The sequence below is a fragment of the Spea bombifrons genome, chromosome 7 (assembly GCF_027358695.1).
Source record: "Spea bombifrons isolate aSpeBom1 chromosome 7, aSpeBom1.2.pri, whole genome shotgun sequence".
Classification (NCBI taxonomy): Eukaryota; Metazoa; Chordata; class Amphibia; order Anura; family Pelobatidae; genus Spea; species Spea bombifrons.
In genome coordinates this window covers 39,501,893-39,523,258 of record NC_071093.1, presented here as the reverse complement: position 1 = coordinate 39,523,258, position 21,366 = coordinate 39,501,893, and the positions used below count along the sequence as shown (strand labels likewise).

Here is a 21,366-nt window from a genome sequence, read left to right as displayed (position 1 = left end):
ATTTGCCAGGTGTGCCCATGGCCAGTCTGTGCCATCACGTCCAGAAGTATCTATATGTGCTGCTAACTCTGGGAACATATACCGTTATAACATCATACACTTGTCACTGACACCCCAAAAGTGATGAATTAACCCTATGAAGTTATAAAACAATGTGAGAGACATGACTAACCTACTACAGCCTTCACGTGGAAGACGTTACAGGAGTCCGGTATCCTAGTAAGGAATGAAGCAGCAGGTAGCACTCCGGGTGTTACGGATCCGCATGTTCTGTGACACTCAGCCAGCCATGGAAACGCTTCCGCAACAGCCAGAGAATTGCCTGCGTTCTAAGAGAGTCTTCCGCATCAATCTTAAGGCAAACTCAATTGCACGCTCATTCTTGTGAGGGAATGAGTTGTTTTCAATCCTCAATGTGACAGCATTCCTTGTGGCTATCTGGTCCAATCAGTAGCCGCTTCTATTCTGTCCCCTAGGCTTAGATGGGTGGGGGGCTAGATTTAGAGGGTATCTGTCACTTTTCGCGTTATGAGAAGTCAGCTCATACATCTAGACCAGGAATGTGACATTTGAAGCCGTCAGCATAGCTATGAGTTTAAGTGACTGGTATCATCTACAGGGCGTAGATGATATTAACTTCTACCATTTCTGATGGTAGGCTGTTCCATTTACCAACCGCCCTCTCGGTAAAATACAACTTTCTTACATGAATGGAAAAGCAATCAGTGTTACTGTTCCTTTACGGTTATTTAACAATGCTTCTGGAGATGCTGTCACTTCTGGATCCTGTAACTCAGTAACACGCAGTTTAGCGACAGATATGAATCATTCATCTCATTCCGTCTCTCCATCCATTGGGAAGAGCGCTCTAACGAATAATCTGGATTTTATTCCCACAGGTGACTCATCAGGCAACAGGGTATCTAAAAATGCAGAAGAAAGCCCAGAAAGAATGTCTGTTTTTGTGATTGTGTGTTTATTTTCTGTGCACTGTCCCTTTAAGATCAGTAAGCACAGCTGGGTGTAAAGTGAATTATGAGCATTATCAGAGCAGACAGAAACCCAAATAGTAGAGAAAAGCACGTAAAAGTAATGAGTCGCTCCCAATAGAGTCCTCTAAACAGAACATGCTCATATTCTGCTTTTTATTCTACACCCACCAGAGCAGCCCCGGAACAAGCAATTGAAAAATCACCAAATGCATCAGGATCTGCACCATGGAACTGAAAATGTCCCCCCATGCCATCACCCCCATGCCATCACCCCCCATGCCATCACCCCCCATCTCATCCCCATTCACAATGGATATCCAAGGAAGACCTGAATGAGATTACAGGGGTTTGCAAACCACATAGCATTGAGTTTCTGGAGTTTCTGCTATATGGGGCAACAGCCCGTCTGCTAAATGGGGCAGCGGCTGCGCTCGGGTAGTTGCGCGGCGGGGTATTACCGGCTGCCTGGCGCTGGGAACGGGGAGCACGTTACGGGCAGCGGCTTCTGCAGCCTCAGGTCTCCGCCTGTCCTCACTGCCCCGCCCCATCACCATATAAGGAGAGGCAGCGCTCGGTAAAGCGCATCCTGGATGTAGCTGCTGGCTGCGGGACATAAACCGAGCCTGGGGTAACTTACCGCAACCGAGCCTGGGGTAACTTACCGCAACCGAGCCTGGGGTAATTTACCGCAACCGAGCCAGGGGTAACTTACCGCAACCGAGCCAGGGGTAACTTACCGCAACCGAGCCTGGGGTAACTTACAGCTGCTGAGCCCGGGGTAACTTACAGCTGCTGAGCCCGGGGTAACTTACAGCTGTTGAGCCCGGGGGTAGCTGATCTGGAGCTGCCTGTCCGGAGACTCCCTCACCCACCCGCAACAGGTAAGGCTCTCCCTGCATCCTCTGGACCAAGTCATCCCCATCCCTCTCCGCATCTGCCCCGATACCTGCCCTGATTCTCCTTACCCCAGCTACACTAGGAAGTTGTTTATCGCCTCTGCAGAAGTTAAGGTGAGTGATTAACAATATATATACTTTTCACATTATTTTATAAATAAGAAGTAAATATTGTCTTTTGTGTATTTCTGCTATAAAAACCTGCATATCACCTTCTTTTTACACCACCTGCGTGTTTAAATATTTGTACACACACACATACATACACACATACATACACACACATACACACACACATACACACACATATACACATATATATATACACTCACTCATACACACACATATACACATATACACACACAAACACACACACACACACATATCTATATATATATATATATATATATATATATATTTATATATTAATGGGAAAGCTGTTTAAATCTAGATCCAGATGTTTCATATTTGTTTAATTGTGTGACGGGCATTGCTAATGGTGAATGTTTTAGTTGACAGCCAGCCATCTATATACTGGATGAGTTGAGAAAGATAATTATCAGAATGTGACTTTATTTGGTTTGCATCTGCATAGAGAAAGCAAAGCTTCAGCAAACAAAGGGTTAACTAGCAATGTTTTTTTGTTTTTTTTTCTTCTTCTCATATAACCCATTTCTTTGTAATATTGGAAGGGCAGTTAATTGAGCTCTGCTTGTCATTTCCAATACGTGTACTTGTGACAGGTGCCTGGGTTATGGCTTTCAGGATGATCCTTATTGTTCTCTTATCTGTGCGCTTCTTAGACTGACGATAAATTGAATAAAAAGCCCCTGACCCTGTACTTTTATTGAAATTGATGTTAAGGCTCCGGTGTTTTTTTTGATCAGGTGCCCTCTGCAGTTTTATTAAATCCCCCAAATCTGACCCAAAGTTACCAGTTTCACATCCAGGGAGATTCTGAATGGCTGATTCCTTTAACTAGCTTTGCATTGTTGAAATTTGTCTATTATTATTATTATTATTATTATTATTATTATTGAAATGATTGCCCAAGTACCAAGAATCACCTGCAATCTTGCACTCTGGCTGATAACTCCCATTATGCTGAGCCAGACACACAGGAAAGGGTGTGATGAGGTTGTGGTCCCCAGTAACTGGCAATCCAGACTGGCCAGATCATAACAGTATATCATCTCCTTTATTTAGCTGCTGCTGAGCTTGATGGGCATTGTAGTCCACAACATATAGAGTGCAATATGTTGTGCATCAACCCAGCAGTGGTTTTCTTTTTGGCTTTTGTATCCTCTCTCCATGGCTGGGCGTGATGTGTGTTGTAATCCATAGATTCTAAAGTGACAGAGGTTGCCATCTTGTGCAATGCAGAAGTGTATCACCTGTTGATTGTCACTGTCATCTTCTTTTGTATATCATTGGCTATGTGTGATGGGAGCTGAAGTATTGCTTTTTACTTTTCTGCCTTCTTTTTGTGGTCAGTTGGCCATCATATTAATAATATTATTGTTGAAATCGGTTGCCCACCTTCATATTAATTGCATGTCCTCTTTGTAAGTGCGTGTGTGGTCTGGGCTCTGGGGCAACAGGCAACGCTGTAGGGTATGTGATCTTTAACAACATAGTTTTTTTCATTCTACCAATATTATTAAAGACCTTTAAAAACTTCTCCTGTTGTGAATCCTCTTTCGCAGATAACTGGTGAGAGTTTCAGATGCTTCGAGATGAGCTCATATTGCACATTTGTAATAAATTAGCGATAAGTGGGTGTTTTGTGCTTTGATGACTTCAGAAGTATTGTTTAGCAAACCTTTGTATTTGCTCATTAATTAAGTTCCTGGGACATTCATCGGACTGTTTGTGTTTAAAAATGAAATAATAATATAGTTTACACAATATTTTCCTATAAAAAAAGTCATGTTTCCGATGTCATCATTGTATTTGTCGCAGAGGCTTTAGTGTGTTCTGATTGACAATGGGTTGTCCTGAAACCTCTTGGACCCAATGGTTCTTGCAACCACTGCACCACTTTTATGATTTTGCACCAGAACATTTTTCTTTTCATCCTTGTCAGTTACGCAAACCACAAGTGACAAAAGGTAGGCAATGTTTTCCTGGCCCCTTTCAGCCCCAGAGACAGGATTCCGTTCTGTCCAAAACACATATATAGAATGCAGGTCAATCCAAACGAACATGGAAAGAATTAAGTGTAAAAAGGGCCATTTTTCTCTAGACACCCTAGTGGCTATTTGTAGAATTGCAAGTAAAACACACTCCAGATCTTTAGGAGGAATCCAAGGGTGCATTTACCTTTCTGCCCCCATTGCCAGCCTTCCGATGCACACAGATAGGACACCATGATGTTGGGGAGAATGTCTGTGGTTGGGGGTCAGTTTGTCGAGTTTTGTTGTGGCTTTACACAATTCTTCATAAGCAGCGGTAGTAAACAGCACCACCCTGAAAAGTCAAGGTTATATGACAACTGAGAGATCAGTGTATGACAAAAGGGATGTCCCTTTATATATTCATATTATCTGGCATGTGGCTCTTTCCTCGCCTACCAGCTATTTGTCATGCATGTGTTGGTTGACATGTGAAATACCACGGCTAGTCATTTCCAGCGAGGGGTCTAACAAGACCACGCGCATGCATAGGCAGAGCATTCCAATTGATTTCAATCGGAGCCCTTTCTCAACACTGATTGGCTGCTTCAAGCAGCCAATCGGCATGGAGGAGGAGGAGGAGGTTGGGAGCTGAAGCTTTGGATCTCATAAGATAAGTAGATTTTTATTTTGTTTTTTTAAAGACTGCCTATTAAAGTATTCAATACTTTAACATGCATTCTTTGGTGAGGGTGAGTGGAACATTAAACTGTCCCTTTAATATAGAACCTCTGTTTACTAGAAAAAGAAACTATACAAAATGTTCAATTTTGTTCCTTTTATTGTCACTGCTTTATTTAATAATAAATATTTATTTAATAAATCAAGGTTGAAATGGTTAACCAAAATGTATACACAGTTTGTGGCCAAAAACCTATTTCCAGCAGGTTAGCGCTGTTGAGCACCGGAGCGTAACAAAGTATTCCAGACTTTCCAATAACCCATCGTTGTGAAACTAAGTACAGACATAGCATTTTTAAGATGAAATCTCCATTTTGCTCCAGATATACAATATTAGTCACTTTTCATATTTTATTACTTAAGAAAAAAAAAGGTAATTCTATTTCGGATTATATGCGCTAATTGTCTATGAATATAGCCTCAATCAGTTTGCCAAAAAGGGTTTTGAGGTTTGCCAGCCGTAAAATATGGCACAAACTGTTATCTGCTGGCACCAAAAAAATCACCTCTATTCAAGCAGGTGGTGTTCCATACTAAATCCTCAATTGAAGAAAATGAACACATTTTATCCAGGGAATGCTTGGCCTCAGATATGCTCGGGAGAATTCAAAATGATTCATTTATCTCAATAAAGACACTGGTCTGCTTCATGATTCTGCCAGAGATGTGAAAATCATTTAAAAAGACTTGAATGCAGTTTGCAGTTGTGTATGCTTATGTATATGTATATATATGTATATATATATATATATATATATATATATATATCGTGTTACAACATGTTTCTGCAGCATGTGGATTAGGAAACATGTTATATTCAGCATACTGAGTCAGTCTTACAAATTGGGGTTTTGGAGTCCTGATTTCTGGATTGTATAACCCATTTTGGCGCTAGGTAATGGGGAAGTATCACTGGTCATTGCACAAAGATATTCTTTTTAGAAAAGATGGTGGCCTTCCTTACCAACATGGTCGTTATCGTGGAATATACTTTGCTAGCCTTCTAGTAATGTGCCCTTCACCCCTTTCACGTACGTCCAATACCAGTTTGTCTAGGCAATGTCAAGTCTCAATCGAGTCAGAACATTGGTCAACGCTAAGGGGTTTCAAGGTAAAGCATCCACTATAAGATCTTCTAGAATCCCACCATGCGGTTCGTAGTTATTTCCCAGTGGAAGTCACAACATCAGAAATGTGTCTTTCTCTAGTACTCTGTGGTTTGGCAAATGTGTGTAGGAATTAGGAGCCAGACAATAAGGTCATTATAGTGATACATTAATATAAAATGGCATAAGCATTTAGGAGCCCATAATCCAGGAGCCATGATGACTTGCCGGCGTGGATATGTGAAGCCGTGCAGTATGTAATTGTGTGAAAACCGAAAACTCATCCATGTTTGACAAAATCAGAAACAGGTAACTGAGGAGATCGCAGGAAACCAAGCACCTGGAACATGTGGAGGAGCAGATCTTCCAACCTGTATTTGAGAACAATTGTTTGATGTTTTCATCGCCTTTTTTTTCAATTGTAGTTTTATTGGAGTTTATATTAAAGTGTGTCTGTATATGTATATAGGTATAGGTATATATATATATATATATATATATATATATATATATATATACATACATACAGCCCTGGGAAATCTACAAGTTTGACTCGGAGTCTTTGGGTTAAGCGCCGCTTCTCTGGATCTCCAGGTCACTTTCCTCTTTCTCTGGGCAGGGGAGCTGCCTTTGGCCACACCCAACTCCACACCCACTTGCCCTTCCTACTCCCATCTCATTTAAGCCTATCAGTGACTAGCCCTATCTCTTGCGTCTAGTCCCACCCCCACATATGGCTAGCCTTGCCTCCACACAAAGCCACTCCCAAAGAAAGAGAGAGCTCTTCAGGTAGCCCACACTGAGAAGTTCCCAGGTGTGTATTTATGACACTCTTCTTTATTTCTGGCATGGATATAGATGGTCTGGTGTTTTTTTCCATCTGTGGTCAAGGAGAGTAGCAGACTTGATTGAATTATGTTTTACTTTGCTAAGAACTCATCACATTAGTAGCGCCTGATGCCTCTCTCTGGACATGGGGCAATTGGTGACCATAAATGCAGCTCGATATACAAAGTTGGAGGAGATATAACCTGGGGAAGCTTTGTGGCGGACAATACAAGTCCTTCTAAATTAGAATCCCTGATGTATCCATTTCCAGAGTGTAACTTGTTTTTGTTTCCTTTTTTGTAAATGCTTGACATTTTTTGTTATATTTTTCTGCTTTCCAGAGGTAGCATTCAGCTGGACATTTACAATATGGGAAATGTTAAAAGGCAATTCATTCACTTGTTGTTAGAAAAGAGGTTACCATAGCAACACTTAGGAAGGCATTTCTCTATCAAGGCAGTGGTGCAGAAAGGGTAAAAAAAAAGGAGGGGGGGGTTAAAAAATCTCATCATGCCGATATCTCATTAATTCCCAAGCCGCATTGTCACATCTGATAATTTTTTTTATCTTTTGAAATGTTCCTTTAATTATCTTTAGATAACCAATGACGTTCTGTCTACCTGTCTTGGAACACTTTATTGTAGTGGCATTGAGGCTAGCTAATTAAAAGCCATTACTCTCGATGGGCTTCTCCTCTTCTTGCACCGTTATAAGGAGCCTCTGCAAAAAAACTGCACAACAAATGCAAAAAAACTGCACTAAAACACGGCTTCTGGGTGTGATGAAGTCGTATTTCGAACAAACTATGGAGGATGTCACGATTACTTCTGTGCTGGTGACCCAACAGTCAAAGGGAAGCCTATACAACGACCATCAGAACACAAAACAGTTTTAATTAAATGAAATCGAGATGCTCTGAACCTCTTTGGAGCTGCCTCCATACGTCAGCTGAACTTTTGGACCCTCTTTATGACTGCCTTCTAAGTGTTTATTAAATGATATGATTGCCCTCTCAATGTTTGGCTTGACCAATTGGAAAAAAAATACAGGTGTTCATCACAAATTGTTCTTTCCGACGATTAGTCCATGAGATCATCGCTGGTAGCACACAAGTCAGGAGGAAGGTGAACATTAAAATACTTGTCTTTTGCCTGGTTCCACAAATGTGTTTCTGTCCGTGAGATTGTAAGCCAAGTAGTAAACAGTCAGCAGTCACCTGACTGTAATGCGTTACGTTTCAGCATGAACGATTGGCAAACAAGCAGGACATAGATACTTAACCTTAAATACTGCCTAGGAAACTAGTGATAGGCTACCCGACGCAGAGCGGTTCCCTGTACCTGTCCGCGAAGTATACCTCTGTTTACCTGTTCCACCTTTCTTAGTGAGACATTTCGAGGGGATCGAGGCTCATGGTTGGAGCTTCTGGATTGCAGTACAAGGTAAGCGGACGTTCTTTTAAAGAAGGTCAAGACATAGAAAACAGCAACTGTGAAAGAGTGAGGAGCAGGGGTGGACTGGGTATAACGAGGAGGCCCTGGCACCTTAAGGCCAGTGGCCACCTAATGATGTAAGCACAACCGACGGCACTAAATGACAGGCCGGACGTTACGCTTTATGCTCATGGAGCAGCAGATTGGGTGCATATGGAGCGATGTTGGGCAGCAGTCCACTAGGCATTGGCCCGGTGTGCCAGTAAGAGGAGGTCAAGGTTGGCAAATCGCCCAAAGAGCATGAATCTTGATTTTTGTAACAGAGGAAAGGTATCCGAGTTGCGTTGACTTGTGAACGGCTATTGGAGCATTTCTAGGGGTTTCATTCAGATGGCCACATCTAGTGTGCACGTGCAAATATTACTGGTGATAGAGGCCACCATGACTATTGCATGAGCATATTGTATTATTTATTATAAATGAAATTAATACGGGAAGGCACACAATGCTTTGAAACAGATTATGTTGTCTGTGATTAATGCAGTGATTCTGTGGGGGTTTGAATAACATGGCTGTACTCAAAGATCCATGCTGATCAAATGCCACCACTGAATATTGATAAATTGGGTAAAAATAGCCCGTCATTCATCTGAAAAATTCCATGGTATTACAAGAAAATACTGAAATAAAGCATTTTTTGATGTTCTTTGATATCCTGTTGAGGAACACAAGCAGTCGCTAGAATTCATGAAGCAAACACTACAAATGTATGTTCTAAACCACTCAACCATTAGCGTTATCAGAAAACATAGGAACGGAAACACTAGGCAACAATTAAGGTCATTGACATGAATACTGATAGAATGATAACCTATGATGGTGACCGTAGCAAAGCAATAACTACTTTTTAAAGGTGCCGTTCCACTTAGTTAAGATACCGAGCTCTCCAGTATTTTTGCTCAAATGAATCTCGGCAAATATTATTCTTTCATCTGAAAGTTTAATCACAGAAATAACGCACTGAAAAAAAGTTTTTTTCCCGATTCTATGGCAACAACCTGTCAGTGCTTCTGTGTCACGTGACAATAAATAGGAACGAGGGCAAGATTTTACTTGAATACAGAATTTGGTCTGGAAAGGACTTTCATCAGGTCTAGCAATGATGTGTTATACTGTGTTATACGGCAGGTGGGACTGCACCTTTAACTTGTTAACTTACATAACATACAAAAAACACACTTATAGAATAATCGAATATACTAATATATCTAATAGAATAACCTGTAGTCTGGCAGAAAATAGAACCGAAGCTCCACTGAGTCATCATTTATGGCCGGTTAGGTTTTGCGTTATATTTATTCTCCAACTTGTTTAGACGCAGAAGGTTAATTGGTGCGTAACGTAGTGAAATCAAAGATTACTAAACGCGACTGCTATCTCAGGACAAAACAATTGTCTAATCTGTTCACTGTTTGCAGAATTAGGATAGAAGACTCACACATTTTCCAGAATTTTTAGAACCTTCGTCTGACTGTGAACATCACCATGGGCTATATATATATATATATATACAGAGAATTTCTGTCGTCCCTACTGCACACTTTACTTTGTGCTCAAGTTTCTTACAGGAAGAAAAAATAAGACTGTTTTTAAATTGGTGGAATTACCCAAGTTTTAAGTTAGGGTATTAATCTTTCCACTCTATGGAGTTCACTCTTATACAATATATGGAAATGTACCGTATTTGCTCGATTATAAGACGACCCCCCAAATCTGAATATTAATTTAGAAAAAAAAAGAAAAAGCCTGAATATAAGACGACCCTATAGGAAAAAAGTTTTACCAGTATTATCTCTGAAAAAAACCTCGTCTTATAATCGAGCAAATACGGTAATTGTTTCAATCTTGATCTCGTAGTAATTGCTAAAGACACTCCATGTTTTGACACGTGCCAGCGTTTGACATATATCTGTGTATGGGTAAATGATTCCAGCAACCGGATACCCTGATACAACTGCTACAATAAGCGACATGCCCGAAAAGACTGCGTAGTTCTGTTCCATACATTTTCTTATGGAAATGATGAAATTTGCAACAAAAAATGGTGGTTTGTTATTTTATGGATGGCAGATACCCACATACATAGAAAAAGGTTGAGGACAATTCAACCAAGGACAGGCAGTAGCTTCATGACCTGCTGTAGGGAGTTTCTTGACTCATGAGCTTTCCAAGTTTTAGCTTTTCTTCTGTATGAAGGAACCAATAACCCCAAATATACAGTTCAGCCTTCATGGGCTTCAGCGGTGGAGTCTGGTTAGTGTCCTCCTAGGCAGAAGTGAGCAAGGAGGTCCATGTCCGGTCTCACCTTTACACCGGAGGTGAGCCTCAAGAGTTTGTCCAAAGGGTGAAAAAAAAATTAAGAGAACAACTCAACCGAGGACAGGCAGCTGCCTAATAGGACCATAGTGGCTCTCTGTCATCATTTGAGTTGTTCTTAAGCTTCTCTGTATGCATGGCTCATGCCTCATCTTTGAAGTGATGAGCAGAACCCATTTTGTGACATGAGTTACACATTAATTTGTGGCATAAAGTGGCAGTTGTAGAAACTGGGGAAAACCACAGGAAAGTTGGCCTCCAGCGCATCTGTTTTTTTGTACCCAGTGTCCTCCTTTTCTATGGCCAAGCACATGAGTGTATCACTGGTCCACAACAAGTTAGCAAAGAACATTTTAACATGCTTTCATTATAAATGTATTTTATATAAAATATCGACTGTTTAAACATCATCTGTCTTATTAGGGCAAATCTTATGGCTCCATCTTTCTTCCTTCTGTAGGAGGCTTGACCTGTAAAATGTATAGTATGAGAATAAAAATGTATAGTATGAGAATGTACCACCCTTCATATGGGGGGGGGGCACCAATTTATTTAACTTTCACTATTTATAGCCCTTTACAGCTGCTCCGATTCCAAAGAATGGAATTAACACCCCAGATTCTACAATACATTATTTTTAATATTTTATTATTATTTATTTTTAATACCAGTCAACATATATATATATATATGTTATATATTGAATGTTATTTATTATTATTACTATTTTAATAGCGCTACAGAATCTACTGGTGCTCTATTCATGAATGTAATGTAAATTATTACATTTCAACATGAAATTATAATTTATGAAAAACCTGTGTTTAAAGAGTTAAATGATCCTGGTGACGAGAACATACATTGGTGTGTATGTGTTCCCCGTGTAACCTCCATACACGTTGTAAAGATGTCAATTTGTAGAATACAAGGTTCTACTAATGAGAACAGTAATGTTTACACAAGGATCTCCATGGTGATGTTTGGGAGGCAGAAGCCTTTCTTCGATGTTATGAACATGAAGAATACGTAAATGATGATTTATCCTGCCTGCTGTATTTTTTGATTAATGTTACATGACCCCCTGAATACTCATTTCCTTTGCAAGGGAAATATCTATTATATCTCTGTTAAAAGGAGCGTGTCTGCATTTATTAAAACGGCTTTCGTCTTAAATCCGCTAGAGAGAAGTTCCTGCTTTCCTTCTGTCTTCTAATATTTATTCGTTGTTATAGGGAAGAGATGTGCACCAAAGGGCTCGGTCCTGAGCTCCATTAGATGGAAACCTTATGATTTTGGTGATTGTGTTAAAGCCTTCCAACATTTGGAATGGCTGAAGAGGGACTCGGTTGGTTTTAAATGTGACTGGGTGGTAGGACTTTTAAAAGACCTTTTCTGTGACTTTGTGACCTACTATTTATTGTTTTTAAGCCCGATGTACTTAGCTCCATAGCGCTCTGTGATGAGGTCAAGTCACCCCAATATTGTCCCCCACCCAGCTCCAGCCAGAAGGCCAGAGAGAAAGGTAGGGTCTTTGGCTCCCCTTACTGGTGGTGCTCCCCAAAACTTTCCACCAGCATGACCCATCTCTGGGGATCATGGTAAAGCTTTGCAACCACAAAGTGTCCTCCAGAGAAGGGTGATAGAGGATCTGGAGGGTCTAAAAAAACTCATGTACATTTTCAGCCATGATTTTGATTGGCCTTTGGTGGATATACGCGATTACATTCTCAATCACATACATACGATGATAATCCACAGCACAGATAACATTTCCTGAAACAATTGGCAAATACACCCAGTAACTTCCTTGAATCCTCATGTGAAAGTGTGTTGTCTGCCCCAATTTATCCTGCCTGTTTCAATAGATATATGCATGTGGTTATGGCTGAACCCTAGAGTTTATGCACATATGATTTTGTATGACCGTAAGAGTCTCTTCCATCACGCGTCAGCGTGACCACTGGCTCACCTCCACTCAACGGAAATGGAGTAGCACCAGCGGAAATTCATCCTCCCATTCCAACTTGAGGTTATATGAGACAAATACAAGGACCCTCTGCATCTGGCTTTGTCCCCGCTATGCTTTTGTCACCGCTGCCTCAGAAAATGAGTTTTCCTGGAAAAAATATTTCGGGGGAGGGGGGACTTCTATAAAGTCTTAATGAAATGTTTCTGTTTCAGCGTTATTCACACCGAGTCTCTGTATTGTGGAGCACAGTACATAATTGCACCCATCTTACGCATTTGTTATATACTATTCATGGAACCATTTCTCCATATATACGATCGTGATGGGGAGAACAAATTCCTTTTAATATGCAAAGTAAATTTTATAAAGTATAATTATCCTACGATACTGGGCTGTGTGAAGATTTAATGAATGCAAATGTTTTTGTTTCGATTCAGTCTGTAGCACTATTGTTTTTTATTTCTATAACTCGCTCTCGACCTTTTTTGCCGCCTCCAAACAGCACGACCGATGGCCTCTTCTTAGTATTTTTTAACAAGTTTTTGTTGTTTTCAGACGTTGGGCTGAATCCTACGGTACTAATCTCGCCGCCGTTCTAAAATTAGCCCTTTCTGATCGTTCAGACAGATTCCGCTCCTGTAGGAAATGAAATGGGTTTGGTTCCTCGTAAGACACGTTGGACTAAGGGCTGACATCTCAAAATTTCAATTGATCAGAAGCCAAATTGATTTTTCATTTCAACCCAGCAGCCCTTCGGCCAAACCCATTTCATAAAACCTACACCTAGGAACTTTAACATTCCTACATTCATTTTATGGGTCAGAAGACCTGAAGACTCCTTTGAGGACCACTATTTACTTAAATATACTTATTTATAAATATATCTAGAATTAGAAGCTTCTTTACTCTTGGGGGGTGTTTGATCACCTATGGTTTGGTATGATGTCTGCCTGGCACCGACCATGGATGCATAAAATTAGGAAAAAATGACTTGTTTATATCTTCTGATACTCTGAATCTAGAGAGATTTCTGTATTATGCATTATATAAATATACTTTAGTAGCAAGAAGGAATTCATGAACGTAAAATGAAGCCGCCTGATAAAAGCGCTGGTATCTTTTCTTGTTTTTAAAGATAAAATCATACCTATAAATAGATTTAATGCCACAATATTTTTTCATTTTATTTTTCCTGTTTTTATTTTTTTTAGCTTCCCCTTTTTCACTCGTTTTATTGAACTGGAAATTAGATTCAAAGCATCGCTTGAAACAAACAACATAAACCATTGAAGGGAAGTGTTGGTTTTAAAGTGATAAAAAAAAACGAGTCAAGCTGTCAGACATAATGAGAAACGGGGTTTGTGATGGTCATTTCGCAAATGCCCCAATAGGCTGCAATCCGGCACGCCGGGTAAATGCTCCAGCGGCAGATCAGGAGCTGCAGCATGCGGCCAGGGGTGGGATATGCCTGGCTGCACGCCACGTGGGCATGAAAACGCAGTGTGCGCCATGCATATCCAGTCGTCTGCCGCACTAACGTCATCGGGCAGCTGCTGGCCTTAAAGCGCCAGGGCCGTCATCGGCAGAACTACCGGAGGTACACCAGAATTTGGCAATAGAGGAATAAAGGGAATTTTAAGTATCCTCCTCTATAGCACAGATCTACTTAATATATAGGACATTGGGGTGTGACAGCTAACCCGTAGAGCTCTAGCGCTGACCGGAGATAAATATGGTGTTCAATGCGCTTTGGCAAGCAGGAAATATGTTTGGCTAAACATGTCTCTGCAAGCCCAGGAGCTAGAGGGCTGGGGAAGAGGCAAAGCATACTCCCGAAGATTTCAAGGGTCCAATTGGGGACACCTTCATTGGGGACATGGTTAGGCGGAGGGTTAGAGGCAGGGACTTCACCTTTCTCCTACCTCACCTGTCCTACCACTGAAATGTGTCGATTTCACCGCTTGCTGGACTAGTCAAAGGACGGTGGTGGTGCTTGGTAGGACAGCGGGACGGTGCCCTAAAATCAGGACTGTCCTGTAACAAATGGGACATAGGCATACCTGGGAACTTCTTCACTAACATCAGTGTGGGGGGGTCCCGTGACGTCGGTGGGCGGGTCCCGCTGATGCCAGGGGCGTTCCCATTTAAAGGGAAAATGGGCGGGGAGTTGGGCATGTCAAGACCCCGCCACCCAGAGGGTATGGACATGGGCAGATATGGGCAAATGCACGGGGCGGGGTTGTGTATTTGCAAAGGGAGCAAATGAAAAATTGCCTGGAGTTTCCCTCACACAAGACAAATGTATTTTTGATGACGTTTCTATTATTATGGATACAGTTATTTTTTTAATTCCATCAGACACAGTGTATACCCCCTTCTCCCATTAAATCATATAAATAATGCATTAGAAAGCCCTTTCATTGTATTTACAAAATCTGATCATCTTATCTCCAAATGCAGCTGGCAAATTAACCGCTTATATTGCAATGTTCTAAATGGGGGGTGTTTTTTGGCTGGCTGAGGGTTATTAAATACTTGGTGTTTAACCGCTAGTGACTTCCAAATTGGAAACAGCCAGCTAGGCAGAAGCGAGGGAATTTAAACATGCACGAGACAGGCATAAACTATCCTGAATCTAGGATAAGACCAAGGACTGATTAAGGTCGGAAAAAATTAGGAGACTAGATGGGCCAAATAGGTCAGGTCTGCCATCAAATTCTAATTTTTAAGAGACCTGATCTAAGCGCGAAACACATTTTATCTTAATTGATGAGATACTGCAGATGGGTAAATGTTTAAAGCTCCAGATTCTCCCTGTCCTAATGGTAAACATGAACAGAAAGGTGGATTTATCTGGTTCTGTACCCGAGCAGCACTGGCCATGTGAATCATGATGCTTCTCTTTTCTCTAATTTGGCTGCCTCCTAACGTAGGGGATATGATCCGGCGCATTGTGTTTCAGGTCTCTGTTCTGAGCTGATTTCTTTTTGGAAAAATACTTTTTTTCCTGTGTTGTAGAGCAGAGATTGGCAGCTTGTTCTTTAAATCCACCACCCCCTACTCGTTCTCCACATTTCTAAAGTTCAAGAGAAAAATCAAATGATTTTGAACGAAATCTCTAAAACTTCACGTGCGTTTTACCGTTGGAGGTCATTTCAAAGCTCAGAATATTCTATTTCGTATAGTTCTTTCATAGAATCCTAGACAGACATGTTTCTCCCTATTCCAGTTCCAACTATAACCTACTTTGATTTATTTTTATTAATCTAATATTAACGTTTTCACCTGCCAGCGTGATAATACAATATTTGATCTATTGGTTGTTCAGATTCGACATACATAGAGCATTCTAATTCTCATTGTACGCGATCAAATGTAGGAGTTCTGCATCCGTATTGTGTACCCAATTGTGTTTCCTATGGGGAAGAGTAAATACAATGTTCCACGTGTTAGGCGGATGAGCTAGAGACGTATCATTAAAACGAAGAAAGAGTCATTGGTAATCTTTGGTAACCAGACAAGGAGAAAGAGAACGTCTCTGTGGTAGTTTAGAAGTATGAGGCTGTAAGGTGTTGAGCAATCAAAGTCAGTCTAGCTTCAGAGGTAGTGAAGGTTGAGAGAATTTTGTATCGGTCCAAGGGCTTTCCAGCTAAGAAAAAGAAATACGATGTGACCCTCAATATAGGAAGCCAGGGATTCTCATCGAGCAGGAGAAAAACAAAGGTTTGATGTTGAAATCCCAAGAGGTGGTCTCAGGTTCCTCCACGTCAACCGATTTAAAGTAACAAAGAAAGGTGTGACAAGCCTAGCTGGACCCATAGACCAGGTATCAAAGTTCTCATGCTAGTCTGTGCCGATGTCTTAATGAGAACAATAACTCGGAGAAAGCGTTATTGCCTTCTTGGCGCACCTAGCGCTGATGACCCAGGAGTTTTGTGAAAAAGTAGGAGAGTAACAAGGTATTTAAGAAAACTTAACCAGCTCTAGAACTGGACTCAGATCCAGTCTGTCCAAGTTGGGGCCACAGGCGTAAAGTTGTAAATAAGAAGGTTGGAGCTTGGCTAGCCCAATTGGGACAAACAACCCGTGGCACTTGGCCCTTTTTACCCCATAACCTAATCACCTCTGTAGGGTTGAATAAGATTTGTGCCCTTATACTTTCCCCGGTATTCTGTGCAAAATAGAGCGCTCCGAGAGGGTTCAGATCCGATGTAGTATGTGGGTTTTCTTTATTTATTTCTTTATTTTTGATGTTGCTGTAAAAAGCCGTGAAACACAGCCTCATTCTGTTAGCCTTGACTGCTGACAATGGGAGTTAATTTTCCAATTGCACAAAATGCTTTTAGCATACTGGGAAATTATATTTGTGAATGCAATGTGTCAGCTGTCAGCAACGGAACCGCAATATGTTTTCGTAACTGTTGCTCCTTAAAACACTATCAACAAACACCGTTTTGTGAAGGTGTCTGACAGTATGTTGTTTACATCTGCTAAGCATCTTATATAAAACAGAAGGAATCCATTTAAATAGCTACATTTATTTTAAGAGTTCAAATGCAGCGCAGTATATTCCTAAAATGCTGCAAATACAATATGGCCTCCTGAAACCGGCAGTGGAGAGAGAGGAGTGGAAAAATATTGGGGGGACAGAGAGTCATAAAAACATTGATGTGATGGATAAGAACCCATAAAGGAGAAAGACTGGTATAAAGCCCCAGGAGGAGCCCTCTGCTGACGAGTAACCCTTAATCTGTAATTCTTTCAAGCCCCTTCATTCCTTGCTAGGATGGGACCCAGTACAACGTACTCTTTCCGGTATCTGATAGGAAGGTCCTTAATGAAAAGTCCAGAGAGTGGTTATGTAATGATGAAGAAACTAGACCAAAATCCTCTTGAGGTGGAATCTCAGACACCTCATATTCTTGAGATCTAAAAATAAGGAGTCGTTCTGACTTGAAGACCTGAAACACCTTTCTTCAAGGTAAAACTTTGAATGCCTTCTTAAAGCAATGTCCTCTTTTGCCTCCAACCGTATTAATGAATTAATTTGCTCCCAGCTGGTAAAGGCAGCAGTAGGCTCTCTGGTGGGCATTCCAATAAGGCGCCAATGAGGTCCCCAAGCCTTGTTGTGAACACCATAGGTGTAATGGGGTAATTGTGGAGGTCCCAAACCACGGGCTGCACATACCATAGTAACATAGTAATTAACGAGAAAAAAGTACTTATTGCCATCAAGTTCCAACTCTTTTACCTATCCTTCCTGCTTTTGATCCAAAAGAAGCCCCTTACTCAATTAAGCTATTTTTTTGGCTTTTGACACGTAGGGAAAGTTGGGTGTTTGGGTGTGTTAGTTTGTGTAACTACTTGTATTACTGTGTGTGTAAGTGTGTGTGCCCTAGTGTGTATGTAAGGATGTTACTGTATGTGTTAGTGTGTGCGCATGGGAATAGCTTGGGGCGATTTTTGTTATGCCACCGGTGAACACCTCTGTACCTTATGGTGAACATCTCAGCTTCTTCTGATTATATGATTCCAAGTATCTTTAGAATACTTAACGTATATCTAATGAACTCCACCAGTTTCTTCTTTTGTTCTATAAACGGTTAGAATCATAGGGATTATGCAGACTTTTGTTAAACAATTAAATGAGAGTACAAGCATCCAACATTGTCTACCAATTTCTTTAATAATCCCATTACTTTAAGAGTGCTCCAATTTCAATGACAATCTACATCTTAATACCAAATGCAGACTAAGGTCAGCCATGAGCACTCGAAGGCTGGTTTAGCTCCGAGACTAAGGTGTGTGAAGTATTGGATTTTGGCCGGGGAGTCTTTATGATTCAGATGCTAACACGATCCTGCTGAGCGGTTGGCTGACGAGTTCGCTCCACATTGTCTTTTTATTCATTGCATTCAAAGCTCTTCTGGAACGCCGCAGTCTCTGAAGGAACCGTTGACATTTACATGGAGAGAACAGGGATCAGACTGCATTTATTTGGAGTCATTTTAGAAATCACAACCATTGCTTATCATCATAAAGCCCTATTCCCTTTCTGTAATGACTAAAGAAATTAAAAGGGAATTGAACCGCTTTAGGAGTCTTGGGAGTTCTGGCCACAAATTATTTGGAAAACGGCGGTGTTCTGTGTCTGCATGACACTTTCAAAAGGTCAGCCATGATCACGTTTTAATTGGCTTGCCAAAAAGAAATAAAAGAATATTTATACCTAATTAGTAGATGTTCTCTTCCAACCTTGTTCCCCCTTTGTCCTGTTTGAATGATAATTGATCTCATGACACTGCCATATCAGCCATCCAAAAAGAGTAAAACACGTGAGGCTGAAATGGTGATTATTCATATCTCAAATAGGAGAGGGGAATTATTCCTGTTTATTTGATTTGTATCACAGTATTTTGCATATGTTACCATTTTGCTGGGTATGAATTCTATAGGGAAGCGTTTGCTAGATTTTCTAATTTACCCTTTATGAATACATGAAGTACAGCTGGTTATTAAGACAAAATATACAAGACTAATCTTTACGACCTAGGCTGGTGATCAAGAGATTATTAACCGTGTCTGTGGCTATTTTTTTATTATTTTTCTATATTTTTTATTATTCTTACCTCTCTGACACTTTGTCCGTAGGTGAGCCCTAGAGGAGGCATTTACCCACACCTGGAATTTAGTTTATCCGCAGTTAGTTTGTTACCAGCAATTATCTATGCTATACCATTAAGCTATATGTTCCTAAATCATTGAGGTTCCTGGTTGGAAGGGTCAAGATCCATTTGTGCCCTCACTTAAAAATGTTTCATAATGTCCATGGTCTTGAGTGATGCAATAAATCAGTTTCTAGGCGTGGCGATGACCTCATATACTTGCAGTGTACTACCTCTTGAATATACTGTCAAACTATCCTAAGCGTTCACCATTAGACTTAAAATATTATATTTAATCTGTATACTTATCACGTGACTTGGATTTAATCAACACATAAGGACAAATAGGCAATCATTATGACTAATAAACTTAAGAAGTGGCCAACCCAAAAATGAAAGCCTTGCAATGAATGTAATTTCTACAGCTTAACCCCTTAAGGACAATGGGCGGTCTCTAAACCCATTGAAAACAATGCATTTTGAACTTCTAAATACAGGGGCATTATATGTCGCTATTTTCATGTTTATTAGTGGCTTTAGTATTCTTTTTTTGCAAGGAAACTATGTGTTGAATGCATAGGGTATGAGTATATGGTGATTTTTTTTGGGGGGGGGTAGAACTTAGTCACCCCAGCCAACTATGAATTATGTCGGTAATGCTCTTCAAACCCATACTCATTGTTCATTATGTAAACCCAATGTGTGTACCTTTTAGCATAGAAACCACAATGAATAACAATGGTTAATAGAAATCGGAGAAAATCCAGAAGGAGACAATGCATTTATTTTGCGCCGCGTTATTCGATAGGGATTGTGTTTTTTTATTACTTTGAGAATTAACAATGAGTAACATTTTTGATCTTCTGTAATTCTCTTCTTATGAAAACCTGATAAATTAAATTACTGTCACACTGAAGTATAATTACTGTTATACTGGATATTCAATGCCTTCCCTTAATGAGGTTATATTCAGGGATCAAGTATTTTTATCTGTTCAATAAAGCAGAGGATGGCTATCTAATATGTTCTCATTATATGTATAACACACATATGTATAACACACATATGTATAACACACACACATATGTATATATATATATATATATATATATCTATATATAAAACACACTGAGACCAAAGTGTCACCTCCCCCATAAACACAACACAGAAACTTTTAAGCGTCTATGGCAACAACCAATCAGCACTTGACACATGCCAACTAAGTATTCCTATGAAGCAAAATTGTATGTGATTTGAGAATAGATTCTGGGAAAAATGTTTTGGGCATCCATCGCTAATAGGAAGGGGAAAAAATTAAATTCAGAGGAGCAGGTGGAATAGAACCTTTATTCCAAAAGAATCTTTTAGATATAGATCGGGGAACTCGTTATGGTATATGTTATGGTATATGTTATGGTATATGTTATGGTATATGGTTATCACTTTTCTCTGTAACCGGACCATTTAGACTAGCTGGCATATACCTATGTAGTTCAACCTATACAGGCAGAGCAAGGGGATAAGATGGCAAAGAAAAGGACCCCCCATGAGAAGGTAGATACAGGGGGCTTCTAAGAGCAGGGCCGGCCCAAGTTAAAATGCCGCCTGGGGCGAAGTTTAAAATGCCCCCCCATTATCTACCCCCCCTTGTACTTACCTTTCAGCAGTCCTGTGGTGAGTCTCCCTGCTCGGTCTCGGTGCTGGCTTGTAATGCTGAGCGCCGGAAATGATGTCAACATTACAAGCCGGCACCAAGACCGAGAAGGGCTTGGGCCGCCCCTTCAAAAGTGCCGCCTGGAGCAGTTGCCCCACTCGGCTCCATTGTCAGGCCGGCCCTGTCTAAGAGGATGCCCTGGGTGAGGCATTACTAAATATGTTTGAACTCAACCCATCAGTACCCAACACATGTGGGGGGTTCCCAGATAGATGCTCAAATGTTTACATAGCATGTTTACGTAGTTATCATCTGATTTATTTTCCTATAGGACTATAACCATGTCAACGCTTCTGGAGATTAAAAGCAGCGTTCTAAGACAAGTGCAGAATCGACAGTCATTTCGCCGAAGAGCTGAGACCGAATCTAACATGTCCTCTCAGGAGATCTGCCAGGCCTCTAGCTCTGTCAGGTAATTTTATGGACGTTTTTCTTGGGCACAGTTGCATCTTCTTCTTGTTATGTGTACGATATGATTTTTTTTCTTTTCCTTTAAATTTTTTTATTTTTTTATTATAAACTCCCTGTGCTG

At 40.6% G+C, this 21,366-nt stretch overlaps 1 protein-coding gene across 1 annotated transcript in view; it reads left to right on the top strand.

Annotated features, from left to right (window-relative positions):
- Window positions 1-1,690: 1,690 nt before the first annotated feature.
- Window positions 1,691-21,366, top strand: part of BAIAP3 (BAI1 associated protein 3) — a 65,654-nt gene continuing 45,978 nt past the window's right edge. Inside the window, exons 1-2 of the mRNA XM_053472137.1 lie at window positions 1,691-1,873; window positions 21,106-21,246. Of these exons, the coding sequence (XP_053328112.1) occupies window positions 21,116-21,246 (131 nt within the window). The 5' untranslated portion in view covers window positions 1,691-1,873; window positions 21,106-21,115. The remainder of the gene's footprint in view (window positions 1,874-21,105; window positions 21,247-21,366) is intronic.